Source organism: Corvus moneduloides, chromosome 12, assembly GCF_009650955.1.
Source record: "Corvus moneduloides isolate bCorMon1 chromosome 12, bCorMon1.pri, whole genome shotgun sequence".
In the NCBI taxonomy this organism is placed as follows: domain Eukaryota; kingdom Metazoa; phylum Chordata; class Aves; order Passeriformes; family Corvidae; genus Corvus; species Corvus moneduloides.
This window is the reverse complement of record NC_045487.1, coordinates 8,256,684-8,283,529: the sequence shown is the minus strand read 5'-3', so window position 1 is coordinate 8,283,529 and position 26,846 is coordinate 8,256,684. Positions and strand designations below refer to the sequence as shown.

Genomic DNA, 26,846 nt, shown 5'->3' with positions numbered 1-26,846 from the left:
TTTCACTGATTCTTGTGTTTTTATGTTTTTATTGATTTTATTTTCAATTGGTTTACATTTTGAAATTTATTCTTAATTACTTAATAGGCTATGCAGAGAAAGAAGTCGTAGCTCTGCAGTAGAGACCCAAATAAGGAATTTTATAGCAGAAGAGGAAATGGAGAAGAAGAGTTTTACTGCTTAATGAGCATAAAGCTGGGAAACTTTAGGGGGTTTTGAATGCATGTTAAGTGTTGAAAATGTGTCTGATGCCCCACCCACCTGTGACACACTGCCATCAGTCCATCCTGTTGTCTCGTGTGGCACATGTGCTGCTGCGGTGCCGGTGAGCTCTGTGTGCTGCACAGACCCCTCCATGCTGAACCAGCTGTTCACAGCCCTTGAGCTCTGCTGAAGCTTTTGCAGGAGCAGCTGGGTTAGAAACAGGTGTGTTTTGGTAGGAGAGTTTTTTGGGAGCAACATGTGAGTTTTTAGTCAGTTGGATTCCAAGTTCACCAGAAGTGAGGAAGCTGAGCCAGAGAGGCCCAGGTGTGGGTGTGTTGGGCATGGATGGATATTACTGTTGGTTTAGTGGGAAACCTGAGTCCTACAAAAGCCAGGGGCTTTAAAAATGGTTACCTTTAAATGTTTTGAGCTAAAATTAAATAATAGTGAAAGCTCAAGCAGCATGTTATAGTATAAGCTTTTCTTTTAATATAACTTCCTATCTTTGAAACAAAATGGGAGGAATGTTGGTGATTACTCTTGTTGCTCCTCTGCTGCTGTCTCGCCCTCTTGTGTTACTGGGATATGAGAACATGTGGAGTTTGGAATGCAGACCAGGCAGCAAAATGTAGGGGCTGACTTCAGCCTTTGTATGTTAATAGCTATCATGGGAGAGAATTCATCTCCATTTTGCAATGTCTAAGTTTAGTGGGATGGAAGAATATCTGACTGACTTGATGACAATTTCCTAATTACTTTTTTCACCAGAAATGTAGCATAAGTTTTGTCCACCTTTTGGACAGGAACCAAAGGGCTTGCCAGCCACGCCAGTCCATGTCTCTCAGCATTAGCAAACCATCTGCTGGGTTCCCAGTGGATAGAGCTAGGGACTGTGTGCGGCACGGAGTGCTCCTGTAGCATGGCCAGGATTGTCCCAACCGAAGGCTGAGAGACTCCTGGACAGCACCCTGCAAGTAAAGGGGAGTTGGTGAGTTACCAAGGAGTTACTTGGGGCTGGGAGTGGGGTAGAATTGCTTAACAAACTTGTCAGCCGGTGAGTGGAAAGCTGTATTGGCTGTTAACGTTTCTGGCATATTTGTGTGGAAATGCTTCTTGGCATGTCTCCGGTAACGATTGATCCCATTCCGTAGAGAACAGGCACCTTCCCTGTTGCTTGTGGACAGTCACGGTGGGGCCAGGGCTGCCCCACATGCAGTCCTGCAGGGTGACCCTGCTCCTGTGTTTTCCTTGCTGGTGCTCAGCCCCTGTCCCTGAGTTACTCCCAGCATCAAACCACGTCCCATACACAGAGTCTGGCAAGTCTGCACCTGTCCTCAGGCAACCACTGACCTGAGCAAGAGAGGGACAAGGTTTGCTGGAGTCTGTTTGGGAAGGGTGAGGGCCGCCTTCCCTGCTGTAATTAATTCCCTCTCCCTGATCTGCTATTCATGCAGGGACAGATTTTTGGGGCTCAGGTCTCACTGCTGCCATTTCAGGACCTTGTTCTCCTGTCTCTTGCCCATCCCCTGCTCAGGAGAGCTATTGTGCTGCCTCACTGGCATGTTCTGATGTCCAGTGTTGAACCTGGGGACCTTCTATAAGCGGTACATTGCCCTTTCTCCATCTGCCCTTCAGGGACGCTGTAGCAGGTGCTTTCTGGTGCTTCTCAGCCTTCATGGGTGTTGGTAAAAGGGAAGGTTGATGTCTGTATATAGTTTGCTCCCTTTGTACCCAGTGGTTGTGACTCCAGCCTTTGGTCCCTTTTTAAGCTAATCAGAAACTGAATTATTTCATGCTTTCAAAATCTAAGATGATCCTTCTGTGATGGACAGATGGGAAATAAATGCCAGGGAGTCCAAGTCCCAAGACTAACCCTGGAAAGGTAAGACCAGCCCCATTTCAGTCAAGATAAGAGATTGTGGGTATAACAGAAAGTGCCACAGATACTTGGAATTAATTCATTACTTTTTGATTGCCCTGTGATTTCTTCTTAGGTCTGTGCAGGTGGTGAATGTTACATCCCATCCATCTTCCCACATTCCCCAGAGTGGCAGGTTCCAGCTCAGTGCCTGTGCCTGGCTCTGGCAAACCTGACTCCTCTGCATGACTTTAAGGGCTTTGCTGCTGCTTTGAGGTGGATGCTGACGCACATACTGGTGCTTTGCTGAATAAGGCACCCCCATGGTTTTCCAGATGTCCCTGTTTTCCCCCCACCCTATGCTTATTCTGCTGGAGAGAACAACCAGCTTCTGCTTCCTCAGGTTTTGTACCATCATGCTTTGACTTTGCTAATTTACAAGCTTAGCCTTTTCTAAATAGCTTATGTGCTGGAAGGGTTTTTTGGGGTGTCATGCCTTGTGTTTGGTATCGCCTGTTCAAAGGTGGTGTCACCAAGCACTCCCTTTACAACAGGGAGTGTGCATAGGGTGCAGCAGAGCTGGGGATGTTCATCTGAGCTGAATTCATTCTGAGTAAAAACTGACAAATCTTCTCTAAGTCAGTGGAGCTCTGCTCTTTATACATGAAGCAAGCACAGATTAAATTTAGGATAGTTCATCTGCTTTTTCCTACTGTGAGACTAATCCCTGGCATTAAAGATCCTCCAGGTAGGTGAGATGCATCTGAAGGGTGGCTCATTGGTTTGAGTCAAATACAGCTGAAGCTTGTGTTGCTGCTGGAGGTTGGAGGAGAAAGTGAAAAGGTGCTTGCTGTGAGAGCGCGTGCCATCCTGTTCTGGCGTGGATGCAGCAGAGGCAGGCAGTCTCCAGGCCTACGTCCCACAGTTTGTGTGGCTCTTTGGTTCTGGAACATCCACACGTGCTGCATTACCAGTGCAGCAGCTCCTAAAGCTTTACAGGCTGCACCCCCTCCAAGGAGCAAGGGTTAAGTGATGTGGTCTGGGTTTACAGGGGAGTTGCAGAGAAATCTGGAAATATTCACTGTAAACTTCTGCTCTATGTTACCTGTCCAGTCGGGAAAAAGGTAGTTAAAGCTCTGCCCAGGGTTAACCTGGTAAAAATACACTGAGCTGAGGGAAGACAATCAGTTCCTGTGGGAACTGGCATTGCTGAAATGTGCCTCGAGGGCCTCCTAAACACTGTCAGAGAGCTGGTGTCAGTGGGTCCTGTCTTCTCAGCCATCTCTGTGAGGTTTTTCTAGTCCCCACAAGAAAATCCTTCTAAGTATTTTCACCGTTATCCCAAAGTATGCTGGTCACAGTCCGGGTACTGCCTACAGCCTGTGGGTTACATTCCTACTCCTCTGCCTTTCCTTGGATTTCCCCACTGAATGCAGATTCTGCATCTCAATCTGATTTTTTGTTGTGTTTTCCAGATCCTCTGGCTGGAGTAGACCTGCTAAATGAGGTGGCTTCTCTGTTCACCTCCATTTCCTACTACTACTGCATTTGTCTAAGACAGTGCTTGGATGTTGTTCCTCACAGGAGCTGAAGAAATTGTGTTCAGAAAAAGTGAATTTAATGAACCTCTTTTGGTTTTGTTACTCTCCCAACCCTTGTCACCCCAGCCTCTCAAAGAAGCAAAATGTTTTCCTTCCGGCCTGGAAGAAGGAAGGGGATATTGTTAATTCCAGTTCTGTGTCCCTGGGGTGGGACAGCACTCAAATACTGCCACCATTCATGTCCCTGTTACCAGCATTTTTGTCCTCTTTCTCTCTGGGTCTGAAGTTGGAAGGATGGAAATGGTGTCTGGAAGAGATGGGAGATGACCTCTATGTTCCCACTGGGAAAGGCTACTGGCAGTTGGCTGAATAACCATCTCTTTTTTCTTCCCAGGCTTCCTTTGCTGCCGTGCTGAGAAATTGAGTCTGCTCTGCTGGTGGGTTTGCAGCGCTGAGCCCCTGCATCGTTCATGTGTCCTGTGTCACTCAGGGCGGTAGGTTCCCTCTTCCACAGGGCTGGAAGCAGATCAATTAAAGCCTCATTAAAGCCCGTTGGAATAGAACACTTTGGCAGTCTTTAAAAGAAGCTGTATAAAGCACTGCACCATTCTCTGCTTAACTCGATTTTGGGTTCATTTGATGCATTTAATAGCCAGAACAAACTGGGGGAATCGGCTGGAAGTGAGGGAAAGCCCTGCAGAAACTACTTGGCACCTCTTCCCTGTGAGTGGAGAGGCTGGAGGGAGGTGCTGCAGAGCTCCCCTCCCTGCCCGCAGCTCCCAGCGCCGCTCGGCCCCGGTATTGTTGCTGCAGCTGGTGTTGTGAATCAGGCCGACGACAAGCGCTTCCTACAATCCGGCTATTTCACTACACCAGGGTTGCATCATACCACTCGCTTCGTTCTTCGCCCGCCTCTGGAGCCCTCCTGTCTCTTCTGGAGCATCTCTGACCGTGCTGTGTTTAACAGACCCCCCCCCACTTACGAGGCTGATTTGCGCTGGTTTGGACAAATCAGTGTTTTTGACGAAACAACGAGGTTCTACAATAAAACTATTTCTGCTGGGTGTGAGTCTGCTGGCGCATCTGTTGTGAGAGGAAGCTGGTGTCCAGTTTGTGGGGGGTGTTGCATGAGGGGCTAGGGTGAGACACTTTCCTCGTCCCCACCTCGCCCTTGTCCTCGCTCTCCAGGCTCCGAGGTGCTCTGCAGTGCTGCGAGGGCTGAGCACGGATGCAGACCAGGCTGCCTGTCCTCAGCTTCCCGGCTAAGCGGGTGCGCGGGGCTTGGGTGATCACGGCCGTCTGCCCTCACACAAACAAGGGGGCTGGAGCAAGTCCTCAAAAATCAGGTCAGAATTTGTGTGTGAATGCAAAGACAGCCAGAGGCAGCAGGGCAGGCAGGCCCAATTTTCCATTAACTTGCAAAGCTACACGAGCTGAAATTCCAATGGGCTGCCCTCAGATTTTATTGCCGGCCTTGTTTGCTGTCTTTGCTGATCTTATCTGTAACTGCTTTCGGGACACATGTGACAGGGGCTGCAGGGGTGTAACAGGCGCCCATCCCTCCCCCTGCCCTCGGCTCTGTGGCTGTGGGGTATACGGCCACACGGCCTCAGCTCCTGTTTTCTGTGATGTGAGCAGGGGTTCAAGTGGCTTATTAATTCAGGGATGGGGCTGGGGGGAATTCTGAACCCTGGGTGCTCAGTGGTGCCCTGTCCCTGGGTCAGGAGGGGAAGGGGGCTGTGGGACCATGGGCATCTCTGCTGCCTGGTACTGAAAGCTGCCAGCTCCCAGCCATGGACAAGCACAGACAGACTGCCACTGCTCTGTGTACCCTGGCTTCTCCAGCCCCCTGGAATCTGAGTCCCAGCAGGGGTATCCCTCACATTCCTTGATGTCACACTCCCCCTTTCCCCATGGTTTCACTGTGAGATAAAGTGGCCATTCCCCTCCCTGCATCCGGCCCAGCTCAATGCCACAGGCGGCATCTTGGAGACCAGCCAAGATGATTTACGAGATCTGACGGGTCTGGGGCAGTATCCCAGGGAAGGGTGAGGGTGCGTGGGAGTCTTACTCCCTTTTTCCATAATAAATCCCTGTGGGAACTGAATGTTCCTGGGTTGGGGCCGGAGGCAAACTCAATGCTGCATTTCTCTGCTGATCTGTCCTTGGGACTTAATCTCAAATCTGTTATCGCTGCCCCCATCGAGCGCTGGGAGGCAGTGATGCCCATTACTGCGGTTTTGGTATCCCTTCCAGCTATTTTTTTCCCCCTGACCAGCTCGGGGTGGTTCAAGCTGATTCCTTTCCTCTATTAGCATCAGCAGTGGGTGTGTGCCAGTCGCCTCGCTCCAGTTTTGCAGGGTATAAAGCCGGCAAGCCCCTCTCCACCCCGTCCCCCACCTGGCAGGCACTTGGGCAGGGGCAATGGCCGAGCTGCCCATCCCAGATCTGCCCCCAGCCCACTGCAGTGGCCGCTTCACCATCAGTACTCTCCTGCCTCCTCTGCCCTGCATGGAGGAAGGGGACCGGGGTCCCTATGCACCCACCGAAGGGTCCGGCTGCGACAGCGCCCAGCCCACCCACCTGTCCAGCAGCACCCTCTGCACCAGGACCTTCGGCTACAACACGGTGGACGTGGTGCCTGCCTACGAGCACTACGCCAACAGCAAGGGGGTAGGCGATCTCAGGAAGGGCAGGCCCTCACTGGCTGACCTGCACTCCATCCTCAAGGTAACGGGGCTTGGCTGTATCCATAGCATCTCCTGGCCATGCTGCTGATCCCTGCGACGTGTCTGTGGTGTGTCACTGTGTTTCCTGCCTCTTGGTGCCATGACTGGTGCTGTGCCGACTGCACATCCCCAAGAAGGCCCTGGGAGAAGTCGGAGAACCCAGCTGTTTCCAGCTGTGTGCTCAACCAGAGCATTGCCTCCAGGGATGGCTGCCTGCAGTCCACCCTCACCTGCCTTCCCCTCATCCCACAGCCTGACCCAGGCCGCTTCCGCACGCCAGTGTCTGACCTGCAGCAGAGCAATGGCCTGCCAGAGGCCGGGCCAGAGGCTGGGCTGGAGGAGGCAGAAGGGGAGCCTGGCAGAGCCTCCATGCCAGAACCTGTCCGCTTTGGATGGGTGAAGGGCGTCATGGTGAGTGTGACCCATCCCACACGGAGCATCCTCCTGCCCTCCCACCCCCTAAGCATTTTAGTCTTGTTGCATTTTTCCCAATATCTATATTTTTTCCAAGCGCTTGTGCTCTGAGCAATTCCCTGCCCTCCTTGGTGGGGTGGTTTTCTCCGAGGAGCAGCAGAGCTGGCATGCTTTGGCCATCCCCAGCTGTCAATGCCCTGATGGCCAGTTCCCCTCTGTCCCCCCAGATTCGCTGCATGCTGAACATTTGGGGAGTTATCCTCTACTTGCGCTTGCCCTGGATCACCGCCCAGGCAGGAATCGGTGGGTGCTGCGGTTCACCGTGGGCTGGACAGTGGCACTGGCCCATCATTGCCCAAAGACCCTGGGGGGTGGTGGGACTCCTAGGGAAGGCTGGGAGATGCAGGAGTGAAGCAATGTCCGTTCCCCACAGCTCTGACATGGCTCATCATCCTCATGTCCGTGACAGTGACCACCATAACCGGCTTGTCCATCTCTGCCATATCCACCAATGGCAAAGTGAAATCAGGTAGCGCGTTCCCTCCCGGCCACTCCAGGCGTCTCTTTATCCTGGGGCTGCCCCTTGGATGTGAACTCCTGGCATGGGCTGTGAGGTGTGTGGGGACCCCAAAAACATGGGGGAAGCAGTAATGCCTTGGGGTGTTCCCTGCCTCAGGTGGGACCTACTTCCTCATCTCACGGAGCCTCGGGCCAGAGCTGGGCGGCTCCATCGGGCTGATCTTTGCCTTTGCAAACGCGGTGGCTGTGGCCATGCACACAGTGGGCTTTGCCGAAACTGTCCGGGACCTGCTGCAGGTAAGAAAGTGGCTCTGTGTCCTCTGGGTCCCAACCCCCCCTACCGCTCCATCCCCACCTTCTCCTTGCAGAATCTGTGTTGATTACCAATGATAATCAAACAGTGTCTGCTAAAACTCATGTTAAAAACAGTGGTTTGGTAAGGAAGAGAGTTGTTTCCACATTGTGAATCATTCCCCTTCCCCAGGAGCACAATTCCCTCATCGTGGACCCCACCAATGACATCCGAATCATTGGGGTCATCACTGTGACAGTGCTGCTGGGCATCTCCCTGGCTGGCATGGAGTGGGAGGCCAAGGTAACCCTTGCTCCTGCTCACATTATTCGTCTGGGCTGCTAAGAGCTGTCCCTGCTGCCCACCAGGCATCTGAGGAGCAGAGGATGCCTGTAGCTCCCCCGAAACGGGCATGGGTTTCTCCTAATGTATTCTTCACGCTTTGTGCCCAAACCCCCAAGCCCTCAGCTGGCTCTTTCCGGTCTGGCAGGCACAGATACTGTTCTTCCTGGTCATCTTGGTGTCCTTCATTAACTACCTGGTGGGGACGGTGATCCCAGCCACCACCGAGAAGCAAGCGAAGGGCTTCTTCAGCTACCGAGGTGGGTCCACCACAGGCTGGGGTTGCACTCAGCAGGTCCAAGTGCATCTCTGGAGCCTGGCTCTTTGCTGTAGCTGGGGGAGATGTTGCTATGGGAAAGTGGTCCTTGCTGAGAGATGTCATTAAAAGCACAGTGTCCCTTCCCATGGGGTCCCTACCATCAGCACTATGCCTCCAGCCAATTCTGAGGTGCTTTAGCCAGGAAAAAAAGCAGACAGGAGGCCCCAAATTCTTCTCCTCTGCTTCCTCCCCAGCTGATATCTTTGCTCAGAACTTTGTGCCCAACTGGCGTGGACCTGAGGGCTCGTTCTTTGGCTTGTTTTCCATTTTCTTCCCATCAGCAACTGGCATCCTGGCTGGGGCCAACATTTCGGGTGACCTGAAGGTGGGTTGTGACTGTTGGTGCCTGAGCCAGTGTTTCTCAGGGCTCAAGCCCTATTTTCCCTGGGGCTTTCATTTTGATCCAACCATTTGACTCTATTTTATTTCTTCTGGGAACTTTGGGGGAGGCTTACCCAGGAGATGCTCTGTGGCTTTGTAATACAGTGAATTAATATTCTTCTTGTACAGCAGCCACAAATAAGCTGCCATGTTAGCAGTGCTGCTGGAGAATTGTCTTACATATCTCTGCAACTCCCTTGGGCAGGATCCTGCCGTGGCCATCCCCAAGGGCACGTTGATGGCCATCTTCTGGACCACTGTGTCCTACCTGGTTCTTTCTGCTACCATCGGTAAGCAGCATGTCCTCAGGTGCAGTGGGTGAGTGGGCTGGGTGAGTGGGCTGCCTCTCGCCCAAAATGAGTGGCCTGGGAGGATGCAGGTGGGTGAGAGCCAGGAACAAGCTGTGGACACTGGCACGGATATCCCGGTGTGAACGCCACAGGTGCCAGACATTGTTCCTGCCTCCACATGGGGCAAAGTCAGCCCGGATGGGTAGTGGAGCTCATGGCATTGCTCAAAGCCATCGTGTAGTGGGGCAGCCCCATGGCAGGGACTTGGGAGTTGTTACAGGCAATGAATGGAATGTGGGGCTGGGCTTTGTGAAAGCATGGAGAGATGCCAGCCCTGCTCTAGCCCTGTGTGGGCCCCCAGGTGCCTGTGTGGTCCGAGACGCCTCAGGCAGCCTGAATGACAGCGTGGCCGTGGGCTCACCGGGCTGTGAGGGACTGGCCTGCAGCTTCGGCTGGAACTTCACCTCCTGTGCCCAACAGCAGAGCTGCCGATATGGGCTCAGCAACTACTACCAGGTACTGCTCAACACCATCACCAACCCCGGTTCCTGCTCCTGGCCAGGTTTGTGCTGCAGTGGATGGGTTTCCCAGGGCAGCTGCATGCCTGGCACACCCCTGGCATCCTGGGGGGCACCCATGCTCTTAAAACAGCCATGTTTTAGCAGGGAGGCACCAGGGAGTGTGTCTTCTTTGGGCTTTTGGATGTGGCTGGACTTTGCTGCCTGGATAATGTTAAAGGAAATGCAGCAGGATGGGGCCTGGGGCTGGAAATCTCTTAGGGTTGGGGTGGAGCTTGGTGCACCAGGGATGCTGGGGTTCCTGATCCCCTGTTTTTCATGCAGAGCATGAGCATGGTGTCTGGATTTGGCCCCCTCATTACAGCAGGGATCTTTGGCGCTACCCTCTCCTCGGCATTGGCCTGCCTTGTCTCAGCCCCCAAAGTCTTCCAGGTGAGGGGGTGGTGTGTCTGCACACCCCAGCTCCTCTCCCTGAGCTCAGCAGTGGGTGATGCTCCTTGGTGCAGGGCTCTGCATCCGTGAGCAGCCCTGGGGCAAGGAGGATGCTGCTGTCAACACAGGGCATGTGTCTAGTTCGGCCCTTGCTCTTAATGGATGCAAGAGCCACCATGCCACTGCCGTCCCACGTCCCTGTCACAGCCTGCTGCCCCCACTGCGTCTCTCCTTGCAGTGTCTCTGCAAGGACCAGCTCTACCCTCTCATTGGCTTCTTCGGGAAGGGCTATGGGAGGAACAGCGAGCCCATCCGTGGCTACATGCTCACTTACATCATTGCCATTGGCTTTATCCTCATCGGTAGGTGCTTGCTGCCCCAGCACCCTCCTGGAGCTTGCCACCAGCAGGGTGGCTCAGTCTCTGCCACTGACAGCTCACTCTCCTCCTCCCACAGCTGAGCTCAACGCCATCGCCCCCATCATCTCCAACTTCTTCCTCTGCTCTTACGCCCTCATCAACTTCAGCTGCTTCCACGCCTCCATCACCAACTCCCCAGGTGGGCTGTGCCATGCCACGCTGTGCCCTGCGGCGGCCAGCTCCCCGTCCGGCTCCCCATCCCGGCAGCGGCCGCTCTGTGTGTTTGCGTGCAGGCTGGCGACCCTCCTTTCGGTATTACAGCAAGTGGGCCGCACTCTTTGGAGCCACTGTCTCAGTGGTGATCATGTTCCTGCTGACCTGGTGGGCAGCGCTCATTGCCTTCGGCATCGTCATCTTCCTCCTGGGATATGTCCTCTACAAAAAGCCAGGTGTGTGGTGGTAACGTGGCACCAGCTGTGCCCCAGAAGGTGTCTGGCCCTGTTGCTAATCCATCTTCCCCATGCAGATGTCAACTGGGGCTCCTCCATGCAAGCCAGCTCCTACAATATGGCCCTCAACTACTCCGTGGGGCTGAGTGAAGTGGATGAGCACATCAAGAACTACAGGCAAGGGCAGCTCATTGCAGTGCAAGGCATGGAGGGGAGTGGGATGAAGAGCCAGTTCCTGCTTCCGGTAAACCCAGGAAGGCTTTGTGCCCATGGCTACATCCTCGCCACCACCCTCGGTAACCAGGAGCTACAGCAAAATGTGTCTGTTTCCAAAATTCTATGTCTGTGCCATGTTGGCAAAGGTAGGAAGCAGGGCAAACCCTGCCCTCCCTGTACTAGGCAGACACAGACACATTGATCTCATCTGATATAAAAAGACCAAAGAGTAAGACTGGACCCTCAGGCCACATAACATTTTCTCATTCTAAAGATGCTCCCTGTAGTTGCTGGTGGCCAAGCATGGGAGAAGAGACACAGCTCATTCCAGAGAGGCTCCATGCCTCCAAAGTACCATCCCTCACTCCCTTTTTCCCCTGCCTGCAGACCGCAGTGCCTGGTGCTGACTGGCCCACCCAACTTCCGCCCGGCACTGGTGGATTTTGTGGGGACCTTCACCAAGAACCTCAGCCTGATGCTCTGCGGCAACGTGCTGATTGTGAGTCACTGTAGAAGCCGGTGGGTTCCTTGTCCTGGGGGTTCTGGCCACCTGTGGGTGATGGGCTGGGAAATCCAGCTGTATCCTGGTGGGCTCACAGGGTGGAAATTGAAAAGCCCACTTGTGTGCTGCTGGATGATGAAATGTGTCAACTGGAAGCCTCTCTGTGTTGTTAAGCAATATTGGTGAAGCATCAGGATGTTCCTGTGGGCTTATGGCTTCCCTTTGCCAATTAATTGCAAAAGATTTGGAAGGATGAAATAGTTGCTGAGAGGACAGGGGGGTCCTGCAGCCCTGAAGTCTCCAGAGCAATTGGGTGCAATAAGATCCAGCTAATCTGCACACACAGGACTGTTGGGATTGTACGCACCGGCTGTCAGCTCCCTGGATTCACTGGTTTTCTTGCTGTGATTGCAACCTCCCATATGTGCAGTGGTTACATCCACCTCTTGCCAATGATTTGGGAAGAGAGGAGCTAGAAGTCCTTGGTGGCAAGACCACCAGCTGGAAGGGGCTGCCTGAGCTCCTGCCCCTGATTCCTGCAGGGACCACGGAAGCAGAAGATGCCGGAGTCCCGGCTGATGGCAGATGGCCACACTAAGTGGCTAATGAAGAGGAAGATCAAGGCTTTCTACACGGATGTGGTGGCTGAGGATTTGAGAAGTGGTGTCCAAATGCTCATCCAGGTACAGTCATCACTGGCCTTCAACCAGCAGAGTCCCTCCTCTTTGTCACAGCTTGGAGGGGCTCTGACCCCCCTCCACAACCTCCAGACAGCCCTCTTTGTGTTGCTCCCCCATGGATTGGACTGACACCACCTGTGTCCGTCTGTCCCTGCAGAGGGGTCTCATGGGGACATCTATCCATAGGCTGCTGGCCTCGGGAAGATGAGACCTAACATCTTAGTGCTGGGCTACAAGAGGAACTGGCGGACGGCGTCTCCACAGAGCCTGGAGGACTACGTGGGGATCCTGCAGTACGGCCACCCCGGCTCCTCCACCTCTCGGGGATACTGGCACCTGGTGGTGGCCCCACGGTTGCTGATGGCTGCAGCCACGTGTGCAGGGTCCAGCTGGGCTGATAGTGCCACCCCCCCATTAACTGCCTTCTTCTCCTTCCAGCGATGCTTTTGATTTCAAGTATGGTGTGTGCTTAATGCGGATGAAGGAAGGGCTGAATGTTTCCCGAGTGCTGCAGGCACATGGTAAGTGGTTTTGGGTGGCCAGGGATGCTCAGAGGCATGGAGCTGTGGGATGTGCCAGCCAGCACCATGTCCCCAGACGAAGGTCACAGTCCTGCCAGGACATCACTCCTGTGCTAGGATCAAAGGGGATGGGGACAGTGAGGAACTGCTGCGGTTTCCATTGCTCTTCTCCTCCCTCCTCAGTTAACCCCACGTTTGAGGCAGCAGAACACCCCAAGAATGGCACTGGCAGCAGAGCAGCCCCAGGCACAGGTAGGTTGGTCCTGGCTTGTGGCTGCCCAGAGCATCCCCAGCTCTGAGGATTATTTTGCAGGCGAGGTGGGAGTTTCAAGCAGTGATGGGGAGCAGGGCTGGGACCAGGAGGAAGTGATACCTTTAATCCGTGGCCAGTGGTGCCCCTTGCTGACACCAGGACCCTTTTGCCCCGGCAGTGGACCCCACCACCTTGGCCAGTGAGCAGCAAGCGAGCACCATCTTCCAGAGCGAGCAGGGCAAGAAGACCATTGACATTTACTGGCTCTTTGATGATGGAGGTAACCTTCACCTTCCATCTGTCCAGATAATGCGAGCCCAGCACCTCCATTGTGGTGCCCAGGAGGGCTCAGTCCCTGCTGAATGGGGCCAGGGCATCCCTGGCCTTTGGCATCAAGCACTTGTGAGCCCGGGGGTCACTGCTGCATCTCCCATTGGGTGTTTTGGGGACAGGTCTCACGCTGCTCATCCCCTACCTCCTGGGGCGCAAGAAGCGGTGGGGAAAGTGCAAAATCCGGGTGTTCGTTGGCGGACAGATCAACAGGATGGACGAGGAGAGGAAGGCGTAAGTGCTGGTGGCCACTGCATCTCTTAGCCACTTGGCTACCACTACTGTCCCGTGGGTAGTGACAGAAGCTGCTTCCCATCCTGCTGAGCCCTCCCAGCTTTGCCATAATGGGATCTGTGAGCTCTGACCTGGCTGCTTTGTCTCATTTCTCTGTAAATCAATGTGGCTTCAGAGTGGGAAAACCCGAAGTGCAAACTGAGGCCAGCAGCAGGGTTTTCTGCTGTGGCAGGTCCCTGTCAGAGCTACTGTTTCCTGCTAATTCGGGGAAAATGTGTCCTTTTCCCTCAATCAGGATTGTCTCTCTGCTGAGCAAGTTCCGCCTCGGCTTCCATGAGGTCCACATCCTCCCTGACATCAACCAGAAACCCCGGCCAGAGCAGTAACCAGCCCCCTCCCCTTCCCCATGCCCCCCCAGCACCCCCAAACCTGCCCAGACCCTCTTCCTCGGCACTGTCTGCTTGTGTTGCAGCATCAAGAGGTTCGATGAACTCATCGCTCCCTTCAGGCTGAACGATGGCTTCAAAGATGAGGCCACAGTGAATGAGATGAGGCAGGGCTGTCCCTGGAAGATTTCTGATGAGGAGGTCGATAAAAACAGAGCCAAGGTAGCACCAGTGCTGGGGGAGCTCCTGCAAAGGGTCTCCAGCTTTTTAGACAAAATTCAATCTTTCTGGAAACCATTAATTTGCGTTTCTCAATGCTCTTTGCTCTGCAGTCGCTCCGACAAGTGAGGCTGAATGAGATTTTGCTGGATTACTCACGGGATGCAGCACTCATAGCCATGTAGGTGCCAGCAATGCCCTCACACCCATTTGTTGCCCCATGGGAATGGTCCCTCTGGATGTTCACCCCTCCCTGGGCAGGGAGATCCTGCACAGACACCCTAATGCTGTGGTGGGATGGTGCCACACTACAGAGAAAAGCCCTTGGAAGACACCAAGGGCTCCAGCCTGCATCCTGTTTGGGGGAGGATGTGGTGTTGCTCCTTTTTAGGGAAATAGCCTGCACTGGACTGAGAAAGGGGCTGTGGCAGTGCTCTGTGCCAGCCCTGCCTCACGCCCCTCGCTGTGCTGCAGCACTCCGCCCATCGGCAGGAAGGGCCGCTGCCCCAGCTCCCTCTACATGGCCTGGCTCGAGACCCTCTCGCAGGACCTGAGACCCCCTGTCATCCTCACACGAGGAAACCAAGAGAATGTGTTAACATTTTACTGCCAATAAAACCTCCTGGATCCCTGATGACTTGGGATGTGAATTTTTCAGGCCAGTTTTGATCCTGCAGCACGCTCCTCTAGGAGTCTGGGGGAGCATGGTGGTTACCAGCCCTCTGGAAATGCCCACCAGGCACAGCTGCCACCCTCTTACGAACACTTGTTTGGCTCACCTCAGGCTCTGTAGGTTGCATATTGATGAACAGCAATGCTGGCCCTGCAGTGCAGGCACTGCTCTGGCCGGGGGTTAGCCAGAGCCAGGCAGGTGAGTTGTGGGGTCCTGCACCTGCACCCCCAGGAGAGCCCAAGTGGTGTGCAGGGACTGAATGCTGGCCCCACCCAAGCCACTGGCCCAGGGTGGGAACAGCCCCAGGGGCCGGGAGCAGGTCAGCACCAAGCGTAGGGGCTGCAGGGCCACGGCATGTCCCCTCAGGGACGGGAAAACAGCTGAGCCTGTCCCCACCCAACTGAGCAGCAGTGAGATGTTACCTCACACTGTGGTGCCTGGTTGCAGGTGCAGGTCCAGCTCCTAATGGAGACAACATTAACCACCAGAACCAGGACATTTCTGGTGCAGATGGCCCCAAGCAAAGCAGGAGTGCAGCTCATTTCCAAAAGCACAACCCCGGCCCCCTTGTCGTGCTGCAGAAGAAACACACAACATTCATTCACCTCAAGAGTTACAGAATTTACTGATAATCACCACCAGGATTAGAAGTGTCAGTAGAAAAATAAAATGTACAGAATTTTCAATCATACAAAGATTTGTTCATGACAGCCGCAGCTGTGAGCGAGAGGAAGCCAGGTGGGAGCAGGGGGGATGTGACACACAGGGAGCAGGACCATGAGCCTCAGCATAAGCAGGTGTGCCTCCAGGGCAGGCAGCTTCTCCAGAAGGTGTTTCCTTACCCAGTGCACTGGCTGGGCTCCCCAGCAGAGGCTCACAGCACTGCAGAGCTCGAGACACCTCGGTGTTGATGTTTTTGCCGGCTCTGCAGTTTTTGGCAAGTCTGACTGAGCAAAGTCTACCAATACCTTCTGAAAACTGAAGGGATTCCTCCACGTGCCTCACTTGGAATAAAGGAATGGAAATGGAAGGCCAAACCAATGAGGGGAGAAAACTGCCACCAGTGCTTCAACTGCCATCTGGTGCTTCAACTCAATGCTATTCCTCCCTCCTGTTCAGCTCTGGTTTTACTGGAGAGGGAGGTTGCCAGCAGCAGCCAGCGGAGTGGAGGATGCTCTGGGGGCACCAAGGTGACACAAAGAACTTGCCCCCTGTGCTAATATCTATCAAGACAAACCAGCTGATTGTTCACCTCTTATGCAAGAATTCCCTGAAAATTTCACAGCATCCAGGCATAGAGAGACACTGCCAGCTCCAAACAGGGTTAAGCTGCCAACTCTTCAAGTAAACCAGAAACCCCTCAAAACAGATTCTGGGAGATCCCGAGGGACAGAAAACAGGAGCTTTTCAGTTCACCCACCACTGAGTGATTTTACCGAGCAATTTTTCACTTGTTCTGAGCTCTGTAACAGCCCCATTTGTGTCCTGCACCTGTCAGCCCTGTTTCTGCAAGGAAACCTCCTTGTGCTGTAGCATGGGGCACATGGATAAAGTGCTTTCTCAGTTGCAATCAGCTTAATGGCTATTGAGCAGTGCCAGGCACCAGGGCAGGGTAAAGGAGAGCACAGCAGGTGCTCAGGACATGGGTTTCTGATGTCACCTGAAAGGTAAAACCAGACCCACCCCATCCAAATTCCATGTGATACTTTTAATCCATCCAGGAAAACACAGGATAATTCCTGTAAACTAAACTGTGCACTCTGTACACATGCTGAAATACAAAATGGGAAGGGGGAAAAGAAAGCAAGCTTATTCCTTCTTTTTCATTGTTTCTGCCCTGGCAGGAAGACTGGCTCTCTCCAAGCAGCAGAGCACACAGGGCCCTCCACAGATCCTGGATTTAGTATATGTTACATCACTTGGACCTCACCCACCTAAGGAGAAGGATTCACATTAAATTATTTCCTAAACTGTGCATCTATATTCCCTGAATTAATATGGGCTAAAATTTAGAGTAATCTCAGTAAGTAGCTCCTCTCACCATGCATAGAGAAACCCTTTTCTATGATAAACACAGTGCCCTGTTGAAGGATCACAGAATCAATTTAGTTTAGAAAAGCCCTCTGAGATCGAGTGCACCCTTTGACTGATCACCACCTCATCATCTAGACCATGGCACTAAGTGCCATGCCCAGTCATTTCAGCACTGAGGACATGGGCTCACGGCAGATAAATGGCCCTAGGAAATGCTGCAGGTACAAAAGGAGTTGATTTGGAAACCAGAGGAATTCAATGAAGACACAGATGGGAGCTGTCCCCTGAAAGGCTGGACACAGACAGCACTTTCCCTCTGCAGCTCACATGGTGTGAGCTGGGTACAAACACGGACCACAGCAAACTCCTAGGGGTGGCTACACTGCCCAGTCACATCCCCGGAATTCAACCTCAGCTTCCCCAAAGAACCAAGCCCCGGGAAGCACCCAGTTAGCTGCTCAAGTGCCCCAACCATGTGGCACAACTCCGGGCACAAGTGCAGAGCTATCAATTAGTTAAAAGTCACTTAAAACCAAAACAAACGAAAACAATTAATGAGACAGTACTGCCTGTGGATAAAGGTTGGTTTGGGGCTGTGTTCACATGGACACAGGAATCCCCCAGGATCCTGCCAGGAGCCTTGCAGCTCTCCCAACCTCTGGCATGCTGTTGGCTGGATGCTGACAACACGGCGCACTCCCCGCACCGGGGATGTCCCAGGTCACAACCTAGCCTGGCCATGCAGCTCCCAGCAGCAGCATGAGGGATTTTATCCAAGCTGGCCAGTGCCATTTCCAGAGCAGTGCAGACACCCAGCTGCACCACACCAACATGAACAGCATCAGCAAGTCAAAGGAGAATGGGGACGTTTGAAAACACGAGTCTCCTCCAAAGCCTGAGGAGAAGCTGTGCACGCCCACCTGCACACCCTGGGATTTCTGGAGCACCCATTCCACTGTGCTTTGTCTCTGGGCAGAATGTTCATAGGGCCAGAAGGGCTTTGCTGTAATAAAATTCACAAAAACAGCTATCTTTTTTACACCAGTCATTTCCCCTGCACAGCATTGACAGCCCAAACTCCTAGACACAAATATGCACTCTCATCCACCTGAAATGAGTCTTCCTTTTGCTGCTACCAAATCCACTATGGCTATGATCTGCTATTAAGAAGTTTGGGCCAGGAAGAAAACAAATTATTTTTTTAATTTTAAAAACTGACATTAAAAGAGCTTCAGGTTCACTGAAAACCAAGCAACAACAGGTCAAAGCGGTGAGTGAGCTCTGAGGACATGATGTCTCTGTTCCTGTTCCTACTCCAGCACAGCTGGTGTCACATCTTAGTCATGTCCCGTTACCACAATTCATCAGTGGTGAAAGGTACCTAGGTCTCCTCCTCTGGAAGTCATTTTCCTACCCTCCAGAGAAATAAAGTTTCGCTTGGCACTTAATGTTACCAAAAAGTAACAAAATTCACAATTTTAAAATTTCAAGCCAGGCTGGAGGCAGGAGCAAGCCCTCCCAATTCCTTCAATCAGTGGAAGAAGCACATGGATGGAGCGGTGCTCCCTGTGATTTGTTCTGAGGCAGCAGGTCCTTCGCTCCCCCTCTGGTTTGTGTTCTCCAGCCTCTCCAGAGGAGCTATAGAGTGGCCAGAATGCGCAGGAATGAAACTACCACCACACAGAACGTCTGGCCCACGCCAAAAATGAGGGCCTCAAAGGGAATCATTTTTTTCCCTGCAGCTCTGTAAACTCCAGCAATGGCAGCACCTGTAGAGAGGGGGAAAAGCCGAGACGTGAATGTGAGACAGCTGCCCTGCCACAGGGATGAAGGGGAAGCCTCAGGATGTGAGACTGGGGCAGAGAACAGTGGGGTCTGGAGCTCTCCCTGCACACCAGCAGGCAAGAATGCTGGGCTGGGGATGTGTGACAAACCTCAGCCAGTAACCCATGTGTGCTGGTGGCAATAGGTGAACTGGTGCTGAAACGCTGCTGAGGCCTCCAGCAGCTGTGGGAGTTGGGGTGGTTTGGGACATAGCCTTGTCACAAGATCCCTCACCCACAGCCTGCAAACATTACCCAGCTCTGGGCACTGACACCAAACCTCTGAGAGATTTTCCTCCAGGTGCTCAGAAATCTGAAAGCCCCCTTGGCTCTACACCCGATGGGCACGTTTGGTATGCCCGACACAGGGCTCGAGATGGGCTATGGTCCAGCTCTGTTTGTGGGGCAAAGGGGGAAATAGAGCCAGAACGTTAATCTCCATCCCGGGGAACACCGCTATTCCACGCACTCCCGAAGGCAACCTCTGATCACCACAGAGCCCCCCGGCCGATACTGCCAGGCACTTGCCGTACTTGTGAGGGTGCCGGCGGTGATGGGTCCCACGATGCCCATCAGCAGCACGCTCACGGACATGAACCTGCCGTACTTGTGGTGTCGGAGCGTGAAGAGGGCAAGCAACGCGGCCGGGACGTGGAAGGCAAGGGAGGACACGAGTGCCCACAAGAAGACGCCGTACCACATCTCTGCGGAGAGAAGTGCTGTGAGGGAGGCCCGGGGCCCACGGGCCTCCAGCGGCCCCGGCGGGCGGGCCCCGTTTCGAGCAGGGAGGTACCTGGGAAGGTCGAGAGTGGGCTGGAGTAGGTGGTGGTGCCATTGCCCACGCGGGGCACGAGACGAAGGCTGAGAATCTGCTGCAGGAGCCCACCGCCGCCCGCTTCGCCACCCTCCATCCCCGCACCCGCCCCGCCGCCGCCGCCATTCGCCACCGCCTCTTCCGCCCGTCCCGTTCCGCCCGCCGCAGCCAATGGGAAGCGTTGGAAGGTGACAGACAGGGCTCACAGCCAATCACTACTGGCCCCCGGGCGGCCGGGCCCCGCCCTGCCCCCGCGCTGCCATGGGAACGGCTGTGGGCCGCAAGGAATGCTGGGAGTCCCCGGCGGGGCTGGCGGGGCGCTCTGGCCCGCTGGCGGCCTCTCGTCACTGCTCCCTGTCCGCGGCGCCGCCTCGGAGGCGCGGCTGTTCTTCCTGTCCGCCGGGGGGCGCCCGCGGGCGGCAGCGGCGCTCTGGGCGGCGGCGGCTGGCGGGAGGCGCAGCGAGGCGGCGGGGCCGGGCCGCACCATGTCGGGGTCGGAGTCGGAGCAGTACTCCTCGGCCGAGGATGACGACTATGTGCCCTCAGGTGAGTGGTGGCGGGCGGGAGCCGGCGGTCCCGGCGGTCCCGGTGCTCACTGTTTATGCTTGCAGGTGCGGAGTACAGCGAGGATGATGAGAGCGAGCTGGTTCGGGAGGAGGAGCCGGCGGACAGCCCGCGGCCGCCCCGCGGCAGGAGGAGCCCCCGCCGTCCCGCCAGCAGGTACGGCAGCGGTGATCCGGCCTGGTGCCGCCGCTGGTGCGCTGAGGGGCGGAGGAACGGGAAATGCTGTTCTGCGTTCCGGTTGGTGGCAAGAGCAGAGAACCTCGGCCCCGATAGACATCGTGCCTGAAAACCCTCCCCAGCAGGAGTTGTTTATGTTAGCCTTTTTAAGTGCAAAGCACGCATATACGGGGGTTTCTCCCCTTGTTATAAATATATATAGACTTTAGTTGAGGTTGGTTTCTATCTAGCCCAAGTTCTCCTCTCCTCTTGGTTCCTGAATTATCCCAGAACCACAGGACCCTGGAATGGTTTGGGTTGGAAGGGACTTTAAATACTACTTTGTTCCACCCCCCTGCCATGGGCAGGGACACCTCCCACTAGACCAGGTTGTTCAGAGCTCCATCCAACCTGGCCTTGAACACTTCCAGGGATGGAGCAGCCACAGCTTCCCTGGCCAACCTGTGCCAGTGTTTCAGCACATTATATACTCACAGAAACGCATGCAAACGGGCCAGTTCACTTCAGGGGCACTGCCTGCATCAGTCCCGTTGTATTTTCTGGGCATCATCTCTTGATAAAATATATACACCCCCTAAGGTTAAGAGAGAACCTCCCAGATTGAATGTGTTAGTAAAAATATGAAATATTGTGTTGCTTTGCCCAAGCTTACAGTTTGGCTCTGTTGCAGCAGTGTTGCAGCAGCTCCATATACATTTTTTCTTCTTTTTTGGCATCTGCTTTCAGGAAGAGGAAGAAAGGCGGTCTCTTGCTAGAGCCAGATGAGAAAGAGGAAGAAAAGGCCCAGCAGAATGGAGAGGAGCAGAAAGAGGAAGAAGTGGATAATGTAGAACAAGTAGAAAGAAGCAGAGAAGAAGAAGAAAAAAAGAAGGAGGATGCTCTTTGGGCCAGTTTCCTCAGTGATGTAGGACAGAAACCCAAAGCAGCAGCTGCCACACAAGTGACACAAATCAAGAAGGTAACAGGGACCTGGGCATGCACAGGGAGCGTGGGAAGGGTCTGAAGGTTTAGCGCATACAGCCTTGGTTTTGGCTAGTATCAGAGCTGGCAAGAGGCTGGGGTTGCCCATGCCCCCTCTGCTTTGTAAGACTAGCATCCCCTGTTGGACCAGACTGCAAGGTGCTGATTTCCTTCCAGATGGGGAGGTCTGTGATCTGGTGGTGCTGCTTTTGGAACTGTTTTGTCAGCATCTCAGTGTCCCGCACAGCCCTTTTGGCTTCCCTCGCTGGTCCTGGATTCCTCCTGTGACACAGGAATGATGAGCTTTGGTCTGAGTTGTGCTTGTGGGCACAGGTCTCCCCGAGGCTTGTGCCTTCCCTGATGCTTAAAAGAAAAAAAAAAGGGAGGCTGTGTGTGTGTGTTTGAATGGAGAAACAAGAGAGAGGTGTGTGCTGACATCTCCATGCCTCCATCCTCGTGCTGTGAGAGGGTCTGAAAGGTGCTGCATGTTGCATGTTTGTAGCAAGATTGAATCTGGCTTTCTTGTGTCCTGTGTAAGCCCCGGTAAGGTGTTCTCAGTGTGCAAAGGTTTTTCTGGAGAGAGAATTCTCTGTGTGGGAGCTATTTAAAGGGATTTGGTTCTCTGTAAAACTAAGTGCACGTGTTTGCCTGGCAAAGCCTTTCACACTTAAGGTGGTAGGAGTGAAGCAAGTACCACAGCTGAGCCTCTGTTGCTAGAATTTTCAGTTTGGGTTTTTTTAAATGGTCAGCCAAAAAAAAAAAGTCTGGAGTCTGCCTGGTGAGTACAGCTCCGACTGTGTGAAGCTTCTTTCTATGACTGTTGGAAGGCAGAGCAAGTATACTTGTCTAATATTTGATTGCAACTCTTGGAAGAAGAGTCCTTTCATCTTAGCCCTCCTGCTTCTCCTTATTACTGACTGAGCAGCTGGGGTGGTTACTTGTAGAGTCAGAGGGAAGAAGAGAGTCAACATTTCTTCTGAGCAATCTACTTTTATGGGCAGGTTGCTGAAATGTGAGATGTCTTTGAAAGTTCCTCCATAGCCTGGAATAATTCATGGAGACGTCCAGTTCATCTGTTCTCTTTGTGAACTTCTTAACTTGGGCTTGCATTGCCTGCTTGAAGATCTCTGTGGTCTGTGGTTGATTTAGAGCAAGAATTTGAGGGTTTTTTTGGTAACTTACAGACTTGGAGGTTTTTATGTATGCTTTTAGCAGCTGTAGCTGTGACTGAGTAAATTAAGAGACATTGTTGACAAATTGCTTAATAAAGATTTTTCCTTCTCAAATAAGAGATGTTACTGACAAGTAGGGAGATCAGCATTTTTCTGCTGATGAGTAGTGTTCTTCTCTATTCTTGAGTAAAAATAAACATACTTTTGTGGAATTCACCTTGGCAGCTTTACTGCTTGGTGGTGCTTAGTTTGGGAGAACCAAGTCTCCAGGCTTTTGCTTGCTTTCTGAACCACTGCAGTGTATTCTTGTTCCTTCCTACATTTATTACAATTTCACTTCTTGCTTTGAATTTTTTTTGATCCTAGAGTTTCAGTGAGAGTCTGGAACCAAAATGGGGAATTTTATTCTGGTGGAAGGGGTATTTATTTCCTTTTTCTTGTCTGTGGGTGACTTGCTTTGAGCACCATTCTAAATTGCAGTGCTATGCAAGATCTGTGTTGGGCCCTTGGCCCTTTGGAATGATAATTTGGCTTGGCTCCACAAATGCATTCTTTTGCTTTCTCCTTCATGTATTTTGTAGGCTGAAGAAGAGAAGAGTGGGAATAAGCCTCAGGAGAAGCCAAAAGATTCAGGAAAAGTGACAATCACCAAAACGTTCGATTTTGCTGGTGAGGAAGTCAAGTAAGTTGGCAGATGTGATATGTCCATTGTGGGCACAGTGCAAACTGGGTACTGCAGTGCTGGGGGCAGGCTGGAGCTGGGCTATGGAGCACAGTGGGTCTTCTCTTTCCTTTACACTGTTTTTTTACAGACCGAAAATGAGGCCAAGATTTTCCTGCCTGAGCTGCAGAGTATCCTTATATGCAGACCTCAGGCTTTGTTCAAATTCAAAACATTTGTAAATGTAATTCAAATTCACTTAGGCTTCCCCATCTGGCCAGTGTTTATAATGGTTGGCAGAGCTCCCTGGTGGCACTGTCACTGGGAAGGTTGAGACAAGGAAGGAAGCACACCTGGTCCCACAGGGATGAGGGTAACACATTTTATTCCTTTAGGCTAGTCCAAGTTCTGTGCTGGGGGCAGGATATTGGCTGGCACTTTCCCTGGTGATGTTCACAATCCACGACAAAGATATGCAGGCAGTAAGAAATGTTTGGTTGAGCAGACTAACAGCTGAATACTTCTGCCTCTGAAACGGCTGCAGCAAAGGGGGTGGGCTGCGTAAAATCATGCTTTAGGCTGAGTTTGGCTTACAAGAGGCCTCTCAGGCTGTGCTGCAAGAAGGGCCGTGTGTTTTATAAATGTGTAGGACCAGAACTGAGGGGCCTTGGTGAACCCACTTGAAATCTGACTGCCCTGTGACCTGCTGGTTCTTATCATGGGGGATTTTATTTATATGTAGCAGTAAACCCGTTTTGTCAGACTTACTTGGCCTGTTTTGGGTGACAGCAGAGGGCAGCAGCTCCCAGCAGTAACACTCGCCCTGCCTAAATCTGGAGGAGGAGGCAGAGCTGGGGCTTCTGCTGCTCTTGCTTTTCATGTGAGCACTGCTGCCTGAGCTGTTCGAAAAATCTGAGGAGAGCTGTGAGCCATAGCAGGAACTTTGCTACTTCCCTGGGCAAGCCAGACTGTATGAATACCTTTCATTCACTTCATTCACTGTCCTTTGAAACGTTGGTTACCTTATGTGAACAGAAGTTGTTCAGGGCTCCTAATATACTGATTTTATGCTTTTGACACCAGTATCTTACCTGTAGTTTCTTACGAGCGATAACTAAGAAAAAGACATGTTGTCTTGCACCAGTTGCTTTTCTAGTGTCCTTCGTACTGCTTGGTGCTTACTGTTTCCCTTGGGCAACTGCAGAGGAATCACTAGAAATTTCTACCAATTTTTGATGGAATAGGCAACAGCTGGGCCCTGCATACACCAAGGCTAATGCATATTTTGTTTACAGCAGTTATTGTATCAATAGGTTACAGAGCCAGCAATAGAAGGTTTGCAGTGAGGTCTGGAGCACCGTTTTCTGCTGGTACCAGAGTTACAACAAAGTCATGTTCCTTAGCTCTTTGATAACAGAAAAATCCTTCAATGTTTTTTGCCCCTTGATTTTTGTGATGTGCGAAGCTGATGCTTTTGTGTTGTTTGCTACATCTTGCTTCTTTAAATGGGTTACACTGCTAGCTGTGTGTAGGGTACAAGGGGTACTTGCTACTCACAGCTGCTGGTACTTTCCCCTAATGGCAGTAGGTGAGGCCCAGAGGGCTGCTTTTTCTTCAGAATAGCAGGAGGTTGTCTTTGCACCACTCCAACGTCTGCAAATGCTCTGAATACCAAACACTGTCTTCCTTGCCTGGGGAAGCAGCTGGCAAATCATTGGTTATAAAAGGCCAACACACGGTAGTTGTGTGTGCATGCATTTCTGGACTGAAGGAACTGAAATGAGAGCTGTCTCTGTTGCTTTCCTTTCTAAATGGTTTGAGGCTACTGTTGAGTGTTGCTCTTTTGAAAGCTTGAGAAGAATTTAGATCAGTATTTAAGCAGTAAAAGATTCAGGGCACAAATTTTCACAGTCTGCTCCCTGACGCTCTTAAAGAAGATCATTTAGCCCTGATCTCCTGTTGCAGAACAATTTATTTTCTCCTGTAAGAAGATGGTATGATTTTTCTTGCCTGATTGGAGTAGCAGAAGTGGCTTGAAAGTGATCTCCAGCTACAGGGCTATACTGGAATAGTAAAGGGCCTTCATGTTGTCAACCCCCCTGTAGGTTTTTGCTGCACTTAATGTCTGTTTTGATGAGTACGTTCTTGTATCAGTTGCTAATGCTGAACTTCACCTTCAGAGTGTAAAAATTAACAATTACCAAATGAAGATTTTAATTTAGTGGCTCTTAATTTTAGAAAATACATTATATACATTTGCCTTGTGAAACTAAAGCTGTTGAATCCTGGAACTAGAAAGAATCTTAAACTGATTGCAGTGCTTTCTAGTTGGAACTTTTTTGTCTGCTTTTCTTGCCTCCCTCATGTTAAATAGATTAGGAGCAGCAGGTGACTGTCACCCAAATGGCTGTAACTGTGGGCAGCCAGAGCAATTTGCAAAGGCAGTTCAGCATCTAAATGGAAGTTCAAGCCATTTCTCCCTGGCAGAAGAGATTGAAGCTCCTTTGAAGCCTCTGGTTTATGAACTTGCCTCACAATGCAGGCCGTGTGTTTGCATTAATAGGGAATTGCATCCCTAGTGCCAGGGTTTAACTGTTGCGATTTGTAATTGCTTGTTTTCTCTTTGGCACTCCAAAAGGGTTTGGTCCTTGGCTTTCTTTAAATCTTTGTTGTGCTCAGTGCATCAAAATGGTTCTTCTGTGCTCTTTCCATGAAAGTGAACTTTGTGTCTAGCTGGGACTGCAGCAGAGTGGAGCTCACGTACATGGAGCTGGTCCAGCCCTGTGGTGTCAGTGTGACAACATGTGAGGGAAGAGCAGAGTCAGGTTATTGATTGCTATCAAGAATCGATTTTACTTTGAAACATCTTCTCTTCCTTAAATTGGCTTGTGGAAGGCAAAACTAAGTTCAAAGGAGTAATGGCTTGGGTGTTAGTTCAGGAATGGGAGGCCTGTGTTCAGCACCCTGCTTCGTTCATGCACTGCAGATTCCAAGTAAAGGACTGCAGACTAGAAGCCTTGTATTTCTGTGCACATGCTTTGTTTGTGTGGTTTAGAGCCAGAGCTTTACACAGGTTGTTCTTGTGGTCAGAATGCTCTCTTGGTACTGCCAGGTTGCTGTGCTGTACTGATGGTCCAGTATTGTGCTGGCAGAGCAGTGGCTTGTGCTGCTTCAGTGATTCGGCTGCTTCCCCGTGTGCATGAACCAAGCAGCCAAAGCAAAGCCGTAGTAGGGCTCCATTCTCCATCTGTCAATGGGGAGAGCCCTGCTCTTTTCCTGAAATCTGGCAAGGTGTTCCTGTCACAGCTCTTTTTACTTTCTCACAAGGATAGGTGGGGTCCACACTGAGCTGGTGCATTGCATGGGGCAAATCAAAGTAGGAAGGGCCAGTGCCAAACAAGCAGTGTCACACTGAGTGTATGACTTGCTGCTGGACACAAGGAATACTTAAAGTTCATATGGTTCTGTAGAGAGAGATCAGCAAACTCATGTCAGAACAGTTTGTTGAGCTGTTCTATGTGAGACATGAACTCCCAGCTCTGGATAAGGGCTCCCTGCTGTTGACTTGTGTAGGAGACCACATTTGTGACTTAGAATAGCCTCTGGGTTGCTGCTTTAGGACTGCTTTTATTTGTGTGACCACTGTGCTCTGAGGAAACAAGCTGTGCTGGTACACATGCTGAGCAGAGTTGAGTGGCAGCTTGTATTCCAGGTCAGGGAGCATGATGGTTCACCATGCAGCTATTACATCTTGAAAATGCTAAAGAAGTACATAAGGTATCTGATTTATAACCAAATAGTTATAAGATTAAATCACTGTAGTAATTACTGGGGTCTGTACTGGCTGAAGTTGATACTTCATCTGCCACAGTTAAAGTATGAAGGGGTGAAAAAGAACCTGATTTTCACCTGTTACTGTTTGTAAGTGATTATCATCCAGGATGTGCCTGGAAAAAACCTCATTGTTCATTCTGTGTTGC

At 51.9% G+C, this 26,846-nt stretch overlaps 3 protein-coding genes across 4 annotated transcripts in view; 2 read left to right on the top strand and 1 right to left on the bottom strand.

The window, feature by feature from the left end:
• Positions 1-4: 4 nt before the first annotated feature.
• Positions 5-14,622, top strand: SLC12A3 (solute carrier family 12 member 3). Its single transcript, XM_032122033.1, has 26 exons — positions 5-6,333; positions 6,585-6,743; positions 6,974-7,049; positions 7,180-7,275; positions 7,423-7,562; positions 7,750-7,860; positions 8,048-8,159; positions 8,413-8,543; positions 8,805-8,889; positions 9,251-9,405; positions 9,732-9,839; positions 10,078-10,201; positions 10,296-10,397; positions 10,492-10,647; positions 10,725-10,824; positions 11,251-11,362; positions 11,908-12,048; positions 12,232-12,338; positions 12,484-12,566; positions 12,750-12,818; positions 12,998-13,099; positions 13,272-13,383; positions 13,679-13,765; positions 13,856-13,991; positions 14,102-14,169; positions 14,463-14,622. The coding sequence occupies exons 1-26, from the start codon at positions 6,028-6,030 to the stop codon at positions 14,602-14,604; spliced, it is 3,120 nt and encodes a 1,039-aa protein (XP_031977924.1). The 5' UTR covers positions 5-6,027; the 3' UTR covers positions 14,605-14,622.
• A 639-nt stretch (positions 14,623-15,261) lies between these two features.
• Positions 15,262-19,444, bottom strand: TMEM170A (transmembrane protein 170A). Its single transcript, XM_032122032.1, has 3 exons — positions 19,312-19,444; positions 19,052-19,222; positions 15,262-18,464 (listed from the first exon to the last, which is right to left on the bottom strand). Exons 1-3 carry the CDS (start codon positions 19,427-19,429, stop codon positions 18,334-18,336), a joined length of 420 nt encoding a protein of 139 aa, XP_031977923.1. The 5' UTR covers positions 19,430-19,444; the 3' UTR covers positions 15,262-18,333.
• Positions 19,445-19,604: 160 nt separating this feature from the next.
• CFDP1 (craniofacial development protein 1) overlaps positions 19,605-26,846 on the top strand; it is a 62,171-nt gene continuing 54,929 nt past the window's right edge. For both annotated transcript variants that reach the window (XM_032122029.1, XM_032122030.1), the window contains exons 1-4: positions 19,605-19,878; positions 19,944-20,052; positions 20,800-21,031; positions 22,787-22,887. In XM_032122029.1, the coding sequence (XP_031977920.1) occupies positions 19,620-19,878; positions 19,944-20,052; positions 20,800-21,031; positions 22,787-22,887 (701 nt within the window). In that variant the 5' untranslated portion in view covers positions 19,605-19,619. The remainder of the gene's footprint in view (positions 19,879-19,943; positions 20,053-20,799; positions 21,032-22,786; positions 22,888-26,846) is intronic.

Bases quoted from the DNA above. Each gene is read 5' to 3' on its own strand.
- SLC12A3 (XM_032122033.1), top strand. From the start codon at position 6,028: ATGGCCGAGCTGCCCATCCCAGATCTGCCCCCAGCCCACTGCAGTGGC. The intron at 10,202-10,295 runs GTAGGTGCTTGC...CTCCTCCCACAG, and splicing joins CATTGGCTTTATCCTCATCG to CTGAGCTCAACGCCATCGCC. The intron at 10,648-10,724 runs GTGTGTGGTGGT...TTCCCCATGCAG, and splicing joins TGTCCTCTACAAAAAGCCAG to ATGTCAACTGGGGCTCCTCC.
- TMEM170A (XM_032122032.1), bottom strand. From the start codon at position 19,429: ATGGAGGGTGGCGAAGCGGGCGGCGGTGGGCTCCTGCAGCAGATTCTC. The intron at 19,223-19,311 runs GTACCTCCCTGC...TTCTCTCCGCAG, and splicing joins CCCACTCTCGACCTTCCCAG to AGATGTGGTACGGCGTCTTC. The intron at 18,465-19,051 runs GTACGGCAAGTG...CCCTCTCTACAG, and splicing joins CACCGCCGGCACCCTCACAA to GTGCTGCCATTGCTGGAGTT.